General features: G+C 46.4%; 2 protein-coding genes across 32 annotated transcripts; both read right to left on the minus strand.

Moving 5' to 3' along the window:
- Positions 1 to 489: 489 nt before the first annotated feature.
- Positions 490 to 3,406, minus strand: LOC120659569. Of its 22 annotated transcripts, none has more exons than XR_005669093.1 (4): positions 2,704 to 3,406; positions 1,608 to 1,672; positions 962 to 1,382; positions 490 to 875 (listed from the first exon to the last, which is right to left on the minus strand). XR_005669093.1 is itself a non-coding variant. In XM_039937760.1 (4 exons), exons 1-4 carry the CDS (start codon positions 2,901 to 2,903, stop codon positions 771 to 773), a joined length of 390 nt encoding a protein of 129 aa, XP_039793694.1. In that variant the 5' UTR covers positions 2,904 to 3,405; the 3' UTR covers positions 490 to 770. The 22 variants fall into 22 exon arrangements, 5 of the variants coding, with proteins under 5 accessions (XP_039793694.1, XP_039793692.1, XP_039793695.1 ...); XR_005669090.1 differs by having other exon boundaries at positions 2,690 to 3,405; XR_005669100.1 differs by having other exon boundaries at positions 490 to 785; positions 962 to 1,015; positions 2,704 to 3,404.
- A 4,263-nt stretch (positions 3,407 to 7,669) lies between these two features.
- LOC120659566 lies at positions 7,670 to 15,204 on the minus strand. 10 transcript variants are annotated; one of them, XR_005669083.1, is made up of 10 exons: positions 14,874 to 15,203; positions 10,975 to 11,035; positions 9,989 to 10,605; positions 9,760 to 9,877; positions 9,076 to 9,194; positions 8,639 to 8,724; positions 8,421 to 8,530; positions 8,299 to 8,328; positions 8,034 to 8,160; positions 7,670 to 7,976 (listed from the first exon to the last, which is right to left on the minus strand). XR_005669083.1 is itself a non-coding variant. In XM_039937756.1 (10 exons), exons 3-9 carry the CDS (start codon positions 10,486 to 10,488, stop codon positions 8,104 to 8,106), a joined length of 1,020 nt encoding a protein of 339 aa, XP_039793690.1. In that variant the 5' UTR covers positions 10,489 to 10,605; positions 10,975 to 11,035; positions 14,874 to 15,203; the 3' UTR covers positions 7,670 to 7,918; positions 8,074 to 8,103. The 10 variants fall into 10 exon arrangements, 9 of the variants coding, with proteins under 9 accessions (XP_039793690.1, XP_039793689.1, XP_039793683.1 ...); XM_039937756.1 differs by having other exon boundaries at positions 7,670 to 7,918; positions 8,074 to 8,160; XM_039937755.1 differs by having other exon boundaries at positions 7,670 to 7,926; positions 8,074 to 8,160.
- Between the last annotated feature and the right edge of the window lie 822 nt (positions 15,205 to 16,026).

Here is a 16,026-nt window from a genome sequence, read left to right on the forward strand (position 1 = left end):
GAGCAATTGAACTTGTATCATAATTAAATACCTGTATCTCCAATAAATGATTTCCATTCAAATCGCCGCGCCTCCCCAGCAACTTAAGGTTATTAGCGTCAATTTTATTTTTATAATTTCAGCATCAATGTTGCAATGAAAAGGATGTAGTATATAAACAGGACATACTTAAGCGAACCAGAGAAAATTCAGCATTTTGTATTTATTTTGATCAACAATATAGTGTTCTTGAGCATAGGAAGAGCAGTTCAATTGATAATTTGTTTTCAATGCCCAAAAGTCTGATCACCATAGATATGGCCAGGTGACCAGCCAGCTGTACTATGTTAGGTGAACTTCTACTTTTATGTGGTAACACTCCGTGTGTTTCAATTGAATAATTTTAAAGGTAATGGACACATCAATATTATTCATTTACTAAGCTTGCATGCACGTAGAGAAGCCATCATAACTTCTTACGAGTAATTTTCTGTACTTGAAGTAATTCAATGGTTGCTAACAGTTATGCTTTCTAATTCATTCGCATGGGCAGTTCTGGTGGTACATTCCGACATTAGCTTAGGATATCCAAGGGCATTTTAACGTCATAGGAGCACTTCAAGGTCACCTTTTACAAAATAAATAAATAAATAAATACGCTGGAGGTCTGAACTACTGATGAAAGAAAATCTTTCAGAGAATATAATCATGCAATGGGTCCTGGTGAGGCGGACTGACTTGCTCGTCACTGGTCATGTTCGCTGGCGCCCATGCCCATGGTTCTGGAGGCTCTAGTGCTTGGCATCCTGAATCAAGTTGGAAAACTGATACGAGTTGATCTTATGTCATGTTCTCCAGTTGTAAAAAATTTGTCCAGACTTGGGTTTCAGTTCTATCTGGATAGGTCAAATTCAGGAGTGTAACTCATACATTTTTTTTGTATGAGCAAAGCACAACAATTCCTGGGGTAGTGGGTGCTTACCTCAGCCACAACGACATCAGGTGGAGGAGCACACATGTACGGGGAGCACAGAACCTGCAAACGTCAAGATCAAGGCAGTATCATAAAAAGAATTGAAGTATCATCGTGCCATGTGCGTTCACTGGAAGCATAGACCATTTTTTTCATGTAGTATCTGGTGTGATTTCAGTTTACATAGAGTGACCCTGGATATGGAATGTAAGAATATAATAGAGCAAAGGAAACAGCGGTTGGATTCGCTCTGTATATATATTGTAAGGGTGTGATATAATAAGGTGTTATATAATAATTGTGGGTACTTATTAAATTCAGGGTGAGAAATTTTCTTAAATAAGGTGTGGATAAAGTCTAATTCAGAATCATCTTTCATGTTCTAACACTGTGTCTGTTGGTGCAACAGTGAGAAGTAGGTTGTTAGGACCTGAAAATAAATGGAGAAAGGATTAAAGTGGCACACAGCAATAGCCATGAAGGCAAATTTCATACATTTAGTTTGCAATACAGGTTCTCATACATTTAGAAGGGTAGAATTAAGCTAAATTCATAATTACTCTTTCAAAAACAAGATGAAATTGAAAAGAGTAGGGATTATGCAAACTACAGACGAGATATAGAGCTATTACTCAATGGTTTTGTATGCCCTCACCGTCAGCAGCAATTGTTGTTCTTTGTCCACAGCCATTTGTTCAGAAGTGGAATGACTTTGCCATTCTGCACGGCAAGCAGATGTTTGACCTTATGTAGAACATGGTTAACCAATCACAAGACAACAATAATCAATATTGTTTTGGAGGCAAGCAATTGCTTGTAGTTGAAATGTGTATCGTTGATGTTACACAGAAGTCCAAAAGCACAACGATGCATATGTAACATCTGAATGAGATTCAACACTTTCTATTGCAAGTGAAAGGAATCATACTTCATGCTGTAAGACTGAAAGTGCCAATGTAGATGCCCTCTTCAGTTCAAATAAAATGTTTAGGCTTTGAACTCTACTTCAAAAGTTTGAGAAGAGATATTAAGGTGGAGGAAAAGGATCTCTTCATTTGCACATTGAATTTGTACGTGGGTCTTTATATAAGATTGTAAAGATGAATTATACTTAAATATGCAACCTTGTTTATGTACTTGATGTATCGTTATTTGGCTATGGAATACGGAGTCCCTGGTTATCATAAACCTGACAAATGCATTTTTTTTTCTATTTGGAACAAAGACACATGTTTCTGTAGTTGGCAAGTTAGGTGTTTGGAGCGTAATATCCAGTTACATGACTTATATATGCAAGCCTCATGAATATTGTTCCGATTTCACGAATTTACATTTCTTGAACAAACTTTGAACATATATATATACATGAATGTTCCCATTTCATGAATGATGGTATATGAGAAGATATGAAGCCAAAAGGTTGGATTATTTTCGTCTCTAAAGTAGCACATGCATTAAAATCCTGAATATTGATTTGGGTGGGGATGGGGGTGCCTCTGCATATGAAGAGGCCATGAGTGTTCCCATATTTGCCTATACAATTGGTTTCAAAAGGTAATCTATTGAACTCTGAAACAAAGGGATTCATCTATTTGTATCATAACTAACTCATTTTGCACAAATTTCACTCAGCTCCATGGCAATTGAAAAGAATCCTTATTCTCAAACCCTACATCTCGGTGACCTTAAAATATATTGAAGGAAGAGGGAGAGGAGAATGTATGTAGGGGGCATTACAGAGGAGACCGCACCACCCATGGGATTGCTTGCAATGGAGTTGAAGCTTCCCCTTCCGATCTGCCTGTACGAGAGAGGGTAGGAGCAGTAGGTGTGCTGCGTTTGTTGAGAAGGAACGGCAAGGACCACACATGGGATTGCTTGGAACGGAGCTGTATCTCCCTTGCTGATCTGTGTTGTACGAAAGAGGGAAGGAGGGGCAGCTGTGCTGCATCAGTTGAGGAAGAAAGAAGAGGCGCCTTACCGACGACCGACTATGTGGACCTCGGTGGTGCGGGAATTAGAGGGGCCCTTGCTCGTGGCGATCGAGGAGGTGCTGCCAGATTAGCCCAGGGCGAGGATAGCAACCGCATGCCAATGATGCCATGCAGAGGGAGCCAGGGAGGTGTGGGCAGCGCAGCAGGCGGCAAACGGCTCGGCGCCTCGGCCTCACACGGGCTTTGTATTGTCTCCGTCCACTGGCCGGAGGATATGGATGCGGGCGGCGCAGTACGACAGCTGAGGGGAGGAGCCGAGGAGGGAGGCCGGGAGGACGGAGGGGATGGAATCTCGGGAGAATCAATGGGGGAGCGAGGCCACGCGGGCGAGGACCGTGGCCACCGATGCGGAAGCCGACAGGCGGTCGAGCGGCCGGCGGAGGGCGGCGGGTCATGCTGCAGGCTGTGTGCAAGCGAGGCAGAGCCGCAGAGGGTGGCAGAGAGGCGAAGGAGATGCACGGCAGCATGGGTTCGCGAGGATTTGTGAGCGCCCCGGTTTGGCTTAGCAGGGTCGATGCCTGAACCGACCCGCAATCGGACGGATGATATCGCTTACTGCCCGATCAACGGTTAGCGCGCTAACGGGCGACGTGGACTGATTCTCAACCCGCGAAATAACCGATATTAAAAGATTTTTAATCATTCAACAGGCTTTTAAATAAAAAAACTATTTTTTGACTTTTCATTTTTTTTAGAAAAAGTATATGGTCCCCCAACCAGTCTCCTATTTATAGAAAGTTTCTAAAAAATTTCTTTTAAAACAAATGTTTCTAGAAATTCTAAGAAATTTCCTTTTAAAACAAATGCAAACAATCTCAGGGCAGAAGTGGCCGAAAAGTTTAGTAGAAAAAGGAGATGAAGGGAAACCTTTGGTGTTGCCGTTCCAAAATGTATGTTTCGACCTCTTGGCCAAAATGTTCATGGAAGGAAATACACGAAACAAGGACAAATAGCTAGCAACAATTGACATTCAGACTTTGAACATGATCAAATCGAACATACAAAAATAGTTCAGCTCCTACAGGGATCACAAAAAGGACTTCCTAGCAAAATCTATCCTAAATTTTTTTTCTCGAACACGCAGGAGATCTGTGTATCAATATATTAAGAGAGAGGGGAAAAAGAACCCCAAAAATGTTAGAGGGGTAAAGGGTCTGTAACACACCCTAACAACAACCAGCTAACTTACACATCAACACACAAACGGACCAGATCAGCACCTACGTAGAGCCTCTACAAGTTGGGAGCTAGGGCGAGGTGAAAGGAAATTCCTCGAGCCCCGGCTGCAGACCACTAATGGACCTCATTCCTGAAAACTGAAATGACTTGATCAACATTAGGAGCCCCCTCCCCCATCGAAACAATCTATTCTAAAATTAACTAACATGGTGCTATTTTGTGTAACTCCGCCTATGCTGACTGGAAGACTCTCTCCTGAGTCGTCTCAGCATAGCCGGTCCCAAGCCCGGATAAAGGAGGAGGGTTGCGTTAGGTTTTGGCAAACCAGCATAAAAATAGTCACTCAAATGGATTTGAAACCCACAAGAAACTCGTTGGGGCGTAACCCTCTTAGCGACGCGCTACATCGGAACCCGGGTGTGGTGATAAATGGGCAAGGGCCGGGTCGCCATCCCCCAAGGGCGCATCGTATCATGACCTGGGTACGATGATAAGTGAGCAAGGGTCGGGTCGTCACCTGAATGGCGCGCTACATCTACGCCCGGGTGTAGTGAAAAATGAGCAAGGGTCTTCGCACTTCCCTCGACGGGTGCGAAGGGTAAGGAAGCTAGCCGAGCCAATTAGGATTCGTATAGGTAGCTGGAACGTAGGGTCCCTAACGGGTAAGTTGCGAGAGCTAGTTGATGTAGCAATTAGGAGGTGTGTAAATATTCTATACGTTCAGGAGACTAAATGGAAGGGCCAGAAGGCGAAGGAGGTTGAGGATACTGGCTTCAAGCTTTGGTACACGGGAGCAACTCCGGGTAGGAATGGTGTAGGCATCTTGATTGATAGGAGCCTTAAGGATGGAGTCGTAGAGGTTAGAAGGCAAGGCGACCGGATTATCCTAATCCGGTTGGTAGTTGGAGATTCGGTTTTGAATGTGATCAGTGCCTATGCCCCTCAGGTAGGCCTTAGTGAGAGCACCAAGATGCAGTTCTGGGAAGATCTAGATAGCATGGTTAGTACCGTGCCTACCAGCGAGAAACTCTTCATAGGAGGAGATCTCAACGGCCATGTGGGTACGACTAATTTAGGGTTCGAGCGAGTGCACGGGGGTTTTGGGTACGGTAGCAGGAGTCAAGAGGGGGAGGATGTGTTGAACTTCGCGTTAGCCTACGACTTGTTGATAGCGAATACCGTGTTTAAGAAGAGGGAATCCCATCTTGTGACGTTTCGTAGTGGACAACACTCGAGCCAGATCGACTTTATCCTTGCTAGGAGGGAGGATAGACGTGATTGCTTAGATTGTAAGGTGATACCTGGGGAGTGTGTTGTCCCTCAACACAAGCTTGTGGTGGCGGACTTTCGTCTTCGGGTACGTGTCCACCGGGACAAACGTGCCAAGATTGCGAGAACAAAGTGGTGGAAGCTTAGAGGGGAAGTGGCACAAGCGTTTAAGGAAATGATGCTAGGTGAGGGGCCTTGGGAAGAAGGAGAAGACGCAGATGACATGTGGCTAAAGATGGCAACATGTGTTCGGAAGGTGGCCTCAGAGGTGTTTGGCGTGAGTAGGGGAGGCAAACAGGAGGGGAAAGACACCTGGTGGTGAAATGACGAGGTGCAAAGGGCTATTAAAGAGAAGAAGGAGTGTTTCAAGCACCTCCACCTTGACAAGAGTGCAGCCAACATCGAGGGCTATAAATTAGCGAAGAGGGTTGCAAAGCGAGCTGTGAATGTAGCAAAGGGTAAGGCGTATGATGACCTGTATCAACGGCTAGGCACGAAAGAAGGGGAGAAGGACATTTATAGGATGGCTAGGATCCGCGAGCGGAAGACAAGGGACATCAACCAAATCAAATGCATTAAGGATGGGACAGATCGACTGCTAGTGAAGGATGAGGAGATCATGGATAGATGGAGAGAGTACTTCGACAAGTTGTTTAATGGGGAGAGTGAGGGCCCTACCCTTGAGTTAGATGACTCTTTTGACGATACCAACAGACGTTTTGTGAGGAGAATTCAGGAGGTAGAGATCGGGGAGGCTTTGAAGAGGATGAAGGGAGGTAAATCGATGGGCCCTGATGGTATCCCCATTGAGGTGTGGAGATGCCTAGGAGATAGAGCAATAGTATGGTTAACTAAGCTTTTTAATCTCATTTTTCGGTCAAACAAGATGCCGGAAGAATGGAGAAGTATATTAGTACCTATCTTCAAAAACAAGGGTGATGTTCAAAGTTGTACTAACTACCGTGGGATTAAGCTGATGAGCCATACGATGAAGCTTTGGGAGAGGGTTATCGAGCATCGCCTAAGAAGAGTGACAAGTGTGACCCAAAACCAATTTGGGTTCATGCCTGGAAGGTCAACCATAGAGGCGATTTTCTTAATACGACAATTGATGGAGAGATATAGGGAACAGAAAAAGAACTTGCACATGGTCTTCATTGACCTTAAGAAGGCATATGACAAAGTACCGAGAAATGTCATGTGGTGGGCCTTGGAGAAGCACAAAGTCCCAACTAAGTACATTACCCTCATTAAGAATATGTACAAGGATGCGACGACGTTTGTCCGGACATGTGATGGCAACACCACTGACTTTCCTATTAACATAGGCCTACACCAGGGGTCAGCATTGAGCCCTTATTTATTTGCTTTAGTGATGGATGAGGTCACAAGGGATATACAAGGTGAGATCCCTTAGTGTATGCTCTTTGCTGATGATGTGGTGCTAGTTGACGAGAGTAGGGCAGGGGTTAATAGGAAGTTAGAGCTGTGGAGACGCACGTTAGAGTCGAAAGGGTTCAGACTTAGTAGGACCAAGACCGAGTACATGATGTGCGATTTCAGCGCGACTAGGCATGAGGGGGGAGACGTTAGTCTAGATGGACAAGTGGTGGTCCAGAAGGATACTTTTCGATATTTAGGATCGATGTTACAAAAGGATGGCGACATTGATGAAGATGTTAGGCATAGAATTTCAGCTGGCTGGTTGAAATGGCGGCAAGCTTCTGGCATCCTTTGTGACAAGAGGGTGCCACAAAAACTAAAAGTCAAATTCTATAGGACAGCAATTCGTCCGGCGATGCTGAATGTTGGCCTAAAAAAGACGATATGTCCAGCAACTGAGTGTAGCAGAGATGCGGATGTTGCGGTGGTTTTGCGGACACACAAGGAGGGATAGAGTCCGGAACGAAGTTATTCGGGATAGGGTCGGAGTGGCACCAATTGAGGAGAAACTTACCCAGCATCGGCTGAGATGGTTTGAACATGTCCAACGAAGGCCTCCTGAGGCGCCGGTGCGTAATGAGGTTCTTAAGCGGGTCGATAATGTAAAGAGGGGTAGAGATAGACCTAAACTGACGTGGGATGAGTCGGTTAAGAGAGACCTTAAGAATTGAAATATCTCTAAAGAGATAGCTTTGGATAGGAGCGCTTGGAGACTAGCTATCAATGTGCCTGAACCTTGAACTTATTTCTTTCGGGTTTCATCTCTAGCCTATCCCAACTTGTTTGGGAAAAAAAGCTATGTTGTTGTTGTGCTATTTTGTGTGCTACTGAGTGCGGTTGGGATCATTTGTTCATAGTACAGAGATGACAATTAAGTCCTCAAATATGGGTCGGTTTATCAGAACAGAAAACAATGAACATAGATCCACATGGGATTGGAACTCTTTTCTTTTCCACACTATTCCTGGAGCTTTGGTTTTCAATCTCCCTTTAGTGTATCCATCAGACTATCCATACCCCCAACTAGATCCAGACTTCAAAGGTATCTACTTGACTTCCATGTCCTTCCTTGAGGTTAGACCTGTTTTGCTTAAAGATATAAAAACACAAAGCAATGAATCATTCTGAAACCTTTACACCTAAAATGCCTGAATCCTCCACATAAAGGAATGCAATCTTCAATATCTAAATAAAATGAAATGAAATAGATGATGGGGAGAAATAAAGCCTACACACTTCAAATGAATCAAAGACACTGTTCATAACTCATAGGAGATTGTTGATGTCATATTCCTCTGATCTTGCTCTCTTCAATATCTCTGTCTACATGATGCAATAAAGAAGATTTCATGAATCATAAATTTAGGGCACAGGTTTGGAAATAGATGGTTGGAAAACAATCTTCACATGAGCCAGCTAGTCATAGTTTATGAAATTTACAATCATGTAAGAAAAACTAACCTGAATCTGTGTAGTAATGCATCCAGGACCCTAGTTTTGAATTTTGACAATGTTACAAACAGGCTATAATAATATCACAAAAATAAATAAATAAATAAATATGAGAAATAAGTATGGCATGCCTGAAATTGTTTCACCGCCCAAGAGACATCGCTCCAGGTTTTTGATTGTACGTCCTCCCACAATGAAGGTACTTGAACTGACTCCACATGCTGGATAAGCCTTAAGCTACCTGTTATAGGTATACAGTATATGATACGGCAGCAGGTGATGCTCAAAACAAGGTCATGACATACTAGCAGCTGCTTCTTTGATCTTATCTGAGAGAGAATATTCTTACTTGTAACAAAAGCTTCTTGCCAGAGTTCATGCTTGGACCATGATGGAGAGATCTCTCGTACTGGGATTCCTATATCATGGCACACCCTGTTTGAAACAAATAGAACTTCTGTTACAAGGCGTCAGCATTTGGTATATCTCTAACTCATAGTAGCTCAGTCAGGATCCCAGCACAATAATGTGCAAGTCCCCATTTAGGCAATCCCTTTAGTATGCCGTTTTGGGCCTAGTGGCAAGTATATGCCCACTGGACCTAGTGCAGGAGAACAGAATGCAAAAATTGTAAGATGAAGAAGGTAATCTCAAACTAGACATTAGATTAATTCCCGCTAGTTTTTTTGGGCATCCTGAAATTTGCTTCACCATCTGCTGATTCATTTAAGAATAAGAAGATAAAGGCAACGGACAAGGAATTTAAAGTAGTTAAAGAACATTTACTCTATCACTATCCGGCATATAATTCCAGAGAGAATTCCATCACTTATTGGAGCTGTTTGCACTTCAAACATGTTTGTCAATGTTTGTACAGCGAAAGGTTCTTTGCTCTTATGTTCCTCCTGTACACATGTTAAAATAGTTATACAAAGGAACTACTACTATAACCCAAGATGATAATGCATTTGTTTGGGCTCAGAAAAGATGTGTAGAAAGATATTCAATATTGCAAATCTAAATGCAAGTGATATCAATGTTGCAGGTGCTATTAAGACATCAAAATTAATACTAACATGGTAACAAAAATAATGCAAAGGAAGACACCAAGGATTATCCTTTTAGCCTAAATTCCAATCAGTGCATTCATATGATGATAGCCCCACAGCAGAGGCATAAACTGCAGATATAAAGAGTACAGTTGGAATAGCCACAAATGACAAAAAAAAACAAATTTTGTGAAATGCATATGACTTTCACTTTGCATTGCAAGTTTGCACTGCAGAAATGGTTTAATATACTCCATTCACTGCTCTGGTGGGCAATAACCTGATACTATTGAACTGATGAGTAGTACCAAGAACTATTGCCATTCCGTGCAAGTATTTATGTGTCAGTGCACAAGGATTGCTCTTTGGCTAATTCGTAAATATCACAAACTTTCATTGATGGACAATGCGTAGGACTCACCTTTTGGCAGACAACAAAGAAGTTTGTGACAGAGCCTTCAAGAATGTGATCCCCATCATTAGTCAACAGAAGCTCTGTGATCCCAGGAGGCCTCATCCTTTCCATACTCTTCCGCATCCTGCATCCAAGGTAACAAATACTAGCTCAGTTTTGTTTCAACCACCAACCAAAACTTTGTAGAAAAAAGCTCTGCATCACACGCAAGGTGAAAAGGGAAAACAGCACCCACCTGGCCCAGGGCGCGTACTTGGCGGCGGCGGCGTCCCTTCCCGTGCCAGCCACGGCAACCCTAGCCCCCGAATCTCCAAACACCGGCGGGGAATACATCCCCACATGGATGAAGACGTCGATGCCATCCCTGGAGACCGAATCGCCTCCTCTGATCAGGGCCGTGAGCGCTAGATCGTCCTCCTTGACCATGGGCAGCCTGCCGCGCATCTCGCGAATGGCGAGCCGCACGGAGGGGTTGACGAGAGCATGTATGGGCGTTTCAGAGAAGAACGAGTCGAGGGAGCGCGGCCGAGGGAGGCCGAGGAGCTGAGGGTGGGAGCGGGCGAGGAGGGAGGCGGATTCGGCAAGGCGGCGAAGGTGGCGGGGCCACCAGAGGAGGCTGCCGCGGGCGGTGGTGTAGGCCCCCGGGGTGGCCTCGAGGAAGGAGGCGGCGGAAGGGGGAGCGCGCGGGGAGACGGCACCGTTGCTGACAAGCACGGCCGCCGCCGGCGACGACATGCTAAAGACTGAAGAGCGAAGGGAGCTTTAGGCGGGCCCAGACCAACCAAATCCCACAGAAATATGTATGGGCTTTTTGTTGGGCCTACTAACCGATGGGCTTTTGCTACTAAGGCCCTGTTTAGTTTCCAAAAAAATTTACACAGTATCCGTCACATCGAATCTTCGGACACATGCATGGATCATTAAATGCAGTTGAAAAAAATAACTAATTACACAATCTAACTGATTAGCACGAGATGAATCTTTTAAGCCTAATTAGTCCATAATTAGACATTATTTGTCAAGTAACAACGAAATGTGCTACAGTACCAAAATCCAAACTTTTTCACCAACAAAACACACCCTTAAGATTCTTTTAGGCTGCTGAATCAAACAGGAAGCTTTTGAAAAATGGCAGCTGGGAGAAAACTACCATTGCCACCTACAGCCTATATATGATTAAAAAAAAGAACTACAGCCTATATAGGTGGGTCGTACTCGTACCTATAAATACAGCCGTACCTGGGTCGGCAGATCAATGACCATCCATCATTCGATTCGACAGCTGAACAAAGTGCAAAATTTACCGAAAATTCAGATAACAGAAGTTTAAAGTTGAAGCATCAAACCACTGATAGAGTGGCAGCATAAATCATAAATGAAAGATCGATGGAATCGAAGCTGCTTTTACAGCTTTATAAAGATCACCATGGGTATGTACAATGAAGCACAAAGGCGCCTAGATTTTGCAGTCTTCATTGGATGAAAGATTTTGGTCACTGGAAATGTAACTATTTGCAGGACAGCAGCAGGAGTTCCTAGAGGGATACTACCTCTCGTCCAAATGCTGCTAAATTGAAAGGATAAGATGGCACGATTTAAGGCTTGCCCTGGTTGAAGAGGGCCTGATTGTATTTTGTTTCACTATGGAAAAATGAAGGGAATTACAATTATAAATGCTGCTCTTCAGTTCCGGAATATTGAAGGGGATCACCCCCTTCGTGACAGTCAGAAGGCTCACCTCGTCTCACTGAATGGATTAGTATTTCCGAAAGTGGAGCCCTCTTGACATTGCCACAATCTATTCATCAGTTGCTTGCGACTTGCGAGGAATTATTGAAGGGAAGGTAAACATGGCACAATGAATATCTGTAGCAACATGAAGTTCCAGAAGGACTGAAAACATATGATACCAGCCTGAAGAGGAGTTCCTGTTCACTGCGGAAGGGCTTCAAAAATTCAGCTTAGACAGGAACGAAGAAGCAGAGATGATGCTAGGTTGGCATCTTGGTTGGCATGGGCTTGCTGAGTACTTGCAGCTCTGGGATTTAATTTCGGGCTTTGCACTTAATGCCATGGAAGATGCTCACCACTGGAAGCTTGATTCTTCAGGTTCTTTCTCCACTAAATCGGCCTACCGTGCCTTCTTTTTTGGGTCCACTACGTTTGAACCTTGGAGGCGATTGTGGAAGTCTTGGGCTCCAGGAAAATGCAAAACTTTTGTTTGGTTAGCAATCCGGAACCGTTGTTGGACAGCTGACCGGTTGCAAAAAAGAGGACTCCCTCACCCGGACCGCTGTCCCCTCTGCGACCAAGAAGACGAAACTGTACAACACATCCTCACAACCTGTGTTTTCGCTAGACAATTCTGGTTCGCTGTCTTAGTGCCCCTGAATCTGGTCGCTTTGGTCCCCAACCGAAGGACGGTCTCTTTGGCGGACTGGTGGTTGAAAGCTTGGAGGAAAGTACCAAAACAGCACAAAAAAGGTTTCAATTCACTGGTTATGTTGGGGGCTTGGATCCTTTGGAAACACCGCAATGCTTGTGTCTTTGATGGATCAGCTCCTTGCCTACAAGTTGCCCTGCAAGCTTATAGGGATGAATTTCACCTTTGGCAAGTTGCAGGTGCTAAGGGGCTTAAGGCCCTCGGCGTTGACCGGGTGGATTAGCTGTACCATTAGGGTGTTGTGGTCAGGTCCTTCTACCTATTTGTTTTTTTGTGTTTTTCTACCATCACCCACTCTGGCCCAAGGTGTGTGATTGGTTATTGTAATTGGCCATTTCTCTCTTCTTAATACAAAGATACGCAGCTCTCCTGCGTGTTCGAGAAAAAAAAAAGATGATGCTAGGTCAGGTGATGCACCAGTGAATGGTGCTGTATCCAATACTATTCAGGATTAATGCAACCTGTAAAGTGGTATGCAAATTCTTAAGGAGCTGGACAAGTTTGACAAGAACAGCAACAAGTTTCAACTTGTGGACTCAGAAAATCAACACTCAAACTTTGGTATCATCAGGGCAGCACATGAAAAATGATTGGGATTTCTCTTCTCTTTATAATAATTTTTGCCTATTTATTTTTAAGAGTAAATGCAACATGCAGAGTTTACAAAATAATATGCAAGTTTTCAAGGCGTGTTGGAGTTTCAGCTGAAACGCCATAAAAGTTACCGAGACAGCACTACAGGCAAGCTAAACTCTGAAGTTGTACAGCACGTCTTTGTTTTCCTCTAGGAAAAAAAAAAACCATAGTGCTGGTCCAACATCAAACTACTCTATAAGAGAATTACCTTCAAACTCACTACCTGAAAGTCAACATACAAGCCATCCATGCAAATGCAAACATGGCTTAATCAACTAGAAAGCTTTCAAGATTATGAGATCTTTCAGAGTTCAGTTAAACTTCTGATAGATGTGTTGATAAGACATGGAGGGTAACCATTAAATCTTCAGCATAAATAAACAAACACTTGACAGATAAAAGAAAACTCGCTGTTGAAAATTACTGTCTCAATTACTGATCTATAACACATTCATAATCTGTGTCTCTGCCAAACCTGGTCTGGAAACTATATAATTGGGCAGCTTTTGATCTTACTATGACAGTTGACAGAGTTTATATTTAAGCTTTTCTGATACATGCAGTGCTTACAATATATGGAAGATCCGTTTGTTCAGCATAAATAAGAACATACAGGTCTGAGCAACCAAAAACTCGCATTTAGTAATCACTCGCTACTATGCTACATGCTAGCTTTTCCGTACATGGGATCAATTTCCTGAAGAATATGCCCATGCGTACTCCAAAATCAACATTTCAATGCTCATTTGTAAGCACCAAATTCAAGAAACTGGGAATATATGGAGTAAGAGACCCATAGTTGTGTCCAAGAGTGTGGAAGGCATCCAAATTCTCTTTGTCCATGTCATGTACCATCAGCTTCTGGTTGGTCATTTGAGTAAGGAAAATCAAGTTGCGATCTGGATGAATGGCGACCACATTGCTGATATAACCATAAAGGTAACTCATTCATCCAAACAGCTTCAAGAAGCTCACCCTGTGCTCGAGGACCCATCCTTCAGTATCATAGTCCACAAGAACCCAAATGGACAGGCCAGCCCATTTTAAACACTTTCTTTCCCGTTCCTCAAGTCTACCCATGCAATGCAGACGCCCTTGGGATTGACCAACAAAAAGTGGGAAACTGTGCTTATCTGGCCAGGGAATTATCCTACTCGTCTTCCCTATGATATCCACCCCAGTATACTCCATACTCCTAAGGACGGAAGATGAATAAATGCAGCATGCCATTGACAAAGGCACCGCACAACGTGGGTGTCAGCATGGCTCCACCATTAAACCATTGTTTTCATCCACCTTCATCCTGCCATCGACTGTGTTGGCTTGCCCAGTCACTCCACACCCTGGTCTCAGACGAGTAGGCACGCACCTCAATCTCACCCATAGAATGTTTCTGGCAGATATGGACCAAGTGGAAGTGTGGTGATACAGCCGGATCAAAAATCAACTCGGTGCGCCCTTCCAAGGGATCATGAAAGCGACAGCCGGCGCTGGGCACAGCCACCCATTCCTCAGTGGCGGGGTTGCAAACGGCGCAGGCTGGTACCGTGGCCAGACTCCGACCGTGCTCGAAGAGGAGGAACCCATTGCAGGAATCCAAGAGCTTGATGTTCTCGATCCCGGGCAGCTTCATCAGGAAGAAGAAGAAGGGTCAACGGGAGGCGCGGATCTCCCCGGCAGGCTGATGAAGCGCCGATCGAATCCGGATACATCGCTGAAGAGAAGCCTTCAAGCGTCTGGGGGAGCCGCTTCCGGTGGAGGGGGGCGGCGATAAGGTTGCGCCAGGGCTTCGAGACGCACTTGAATCGGTGGATGGACCTCACGGGGACGCGGGACGGCGGGAGAGGATCTCCACGACGGCGTCGTCGGGGAGGACGTCCGCCGCCGTAGCCGCGTCGAGGCACTACTCCATACCGCTGACTCCGAAGTCCTAAGCTGAGGAGATGGAGGCGTGGAGGAGAAGCCGAGAAGAGCGCGCTCGCACAAGAGAGGGAAGAGAAATACATCAACTCGGTTAGGGTAGGTGCGAGGCGGAGCGTACCTGCCGCCGGAGACTATCGAGATCGCCACGAGAGCACTGCAGCCAGGCGGCGGGAGTCGGCGTGCTGGAGACGGCGTCCGCCGGGAGCCCGGGTCCCTGCCACGGTGGTGGGCGGGACCCGGATCCCGGTCACCCGGGTCGCCTCCGCGGTGCCTCGAGCGTTGGGTAGACGAGGAGGCGGCGGTGGGGGCGAATCTTCCGGCGCCTGCGTGAGACTTCCCGCCCCCGGCTGGATCTGACCGCTGGAGGTCGTGGCAAGGACGGGAGGAGGCCGACGGCGGGGACGAAGGCGGCGACGAGTGAGCGAGGTGGAGAGGGAACACAGTGGATTTTTTTTTAGTAAAATGGGTCCTTAAACTAGTGAGGGTGTGTCAAGTAGGTCCACGAACTCCGAAAATGCAGATTCGGCCCCCTAATCTATTTAAGTGTGTCACTGGAGGTCCAAAACCCCTTTGACCGGGTCTGACTGCCTACGTGGACTGCCACGTCGGATCCAACGTGGCCGTTGGCCCACGCTGGCGCGGAGGCGGAGGAGCTACACCCGTGAAACGTCGCCCCCCTCTTTCCTCACTTTTCCTCTGGTGCCCAAGCCCCGACCCACCTGGACGGCGGCGACGCCGCCCGTGAGCGCCACCGTCCCTCCTCCCTCCTCGCCACGCCGAGCTCGCCCCTCCTCCCTCTCCTCGGCCGGCTACGGCGGATCCCCTATCCCCTTCTTGCGGCGGCCGCGGCGGGGCGGACCGGCGGGCGCGGCGCGGCCGGCGAGCGGCCACGGCGGCGAACCACCTCCTCTCCGCTCCTCGCCCTATCCCTCCACGCCTCCCTCCTCCTCGCCGCCTCTCTCCTCCCTCCCAAGCTCCTCCTCGGGTCCTCGCGTCGAACGTGGCGGAGCTCACGCGCGCTGGCCCGGCGGAGCTCCCGATCGGCGGCCGTGAGTGGGGGCCGCACGGCGAACCACCTCTTCCTCACGCAGTCCGAGAGCGAGGTCACGGCCGCCATGGCCGAGAGCGCGCGCCGCTGGGGCGCCAAGGTCACGCCCGCGAGCTGCTCGAGCTGCACGGCGGAGGCGGAGGTGCGCGTGGTGGAGCAGGGGAGCTCCAGCTACGCGACGCAAAGGCAGTGCGCGCAGGAGCAGGGGCGACCTGCGCACTGC

This window comes from Panicum virgatum, chromosome 2N (genome assembly GCF_016808335.1).
Source record: "Panicum virgatum strain AP13 chromosome 2N, P.virgatum_v5, whole genome shotgun sequence".
Classification (NCBI taxonomy): Eukaryota; Viridiplantae; Streptophyta; class Magnoliopsida; order Poales; family Poaceae; genus Panicum; species Panicum virgatum.

Coding starts and splice junctions, on each gene's coding strand:
- LOC120659566 (XM_039937756.1), bottom strand. CDS start 10,488: ATGTCGTCGCCGGCGGCGGCCGTGCTTGTCAGCAACGGTGCCGTCTCC. Junction 9,878..9,988: donor AAGTACGCGCCCTGGGCCAG/GTGGGTGCTGTT, acceptor CCTTGGATGCAG/GATGCGGAAGAGTATGGAAA. Junction 9,195..9,759: donor TCTTTGTTGTCTGCCAAAAG/GTGAGTCCTACG, acceptor ACATGTGTACAG/GAGGAACATAAGAGCAAAGA.
- LOC120659569 (XM_039937758.1), bottom strand. CDS start 2,903: ATGCAGCACAGCTGCCCCTCCTTCCCTCTTTCGTACAACACAGATCAG. Junction 1,697..2,689: donor TGGGTGGTGCGGTCTCCTCT/GTAATGCCCCCT, acceptor GTTCTACATAAG/GTCAAACATCTGCTTGCCGT. Junction 786..961: donor CTGATGTCGTTGTGGCTGAG/GTAAGCACCCAC, acceptor AACTTGATTCAG/GATGCCAAGCACTAGAGCCT.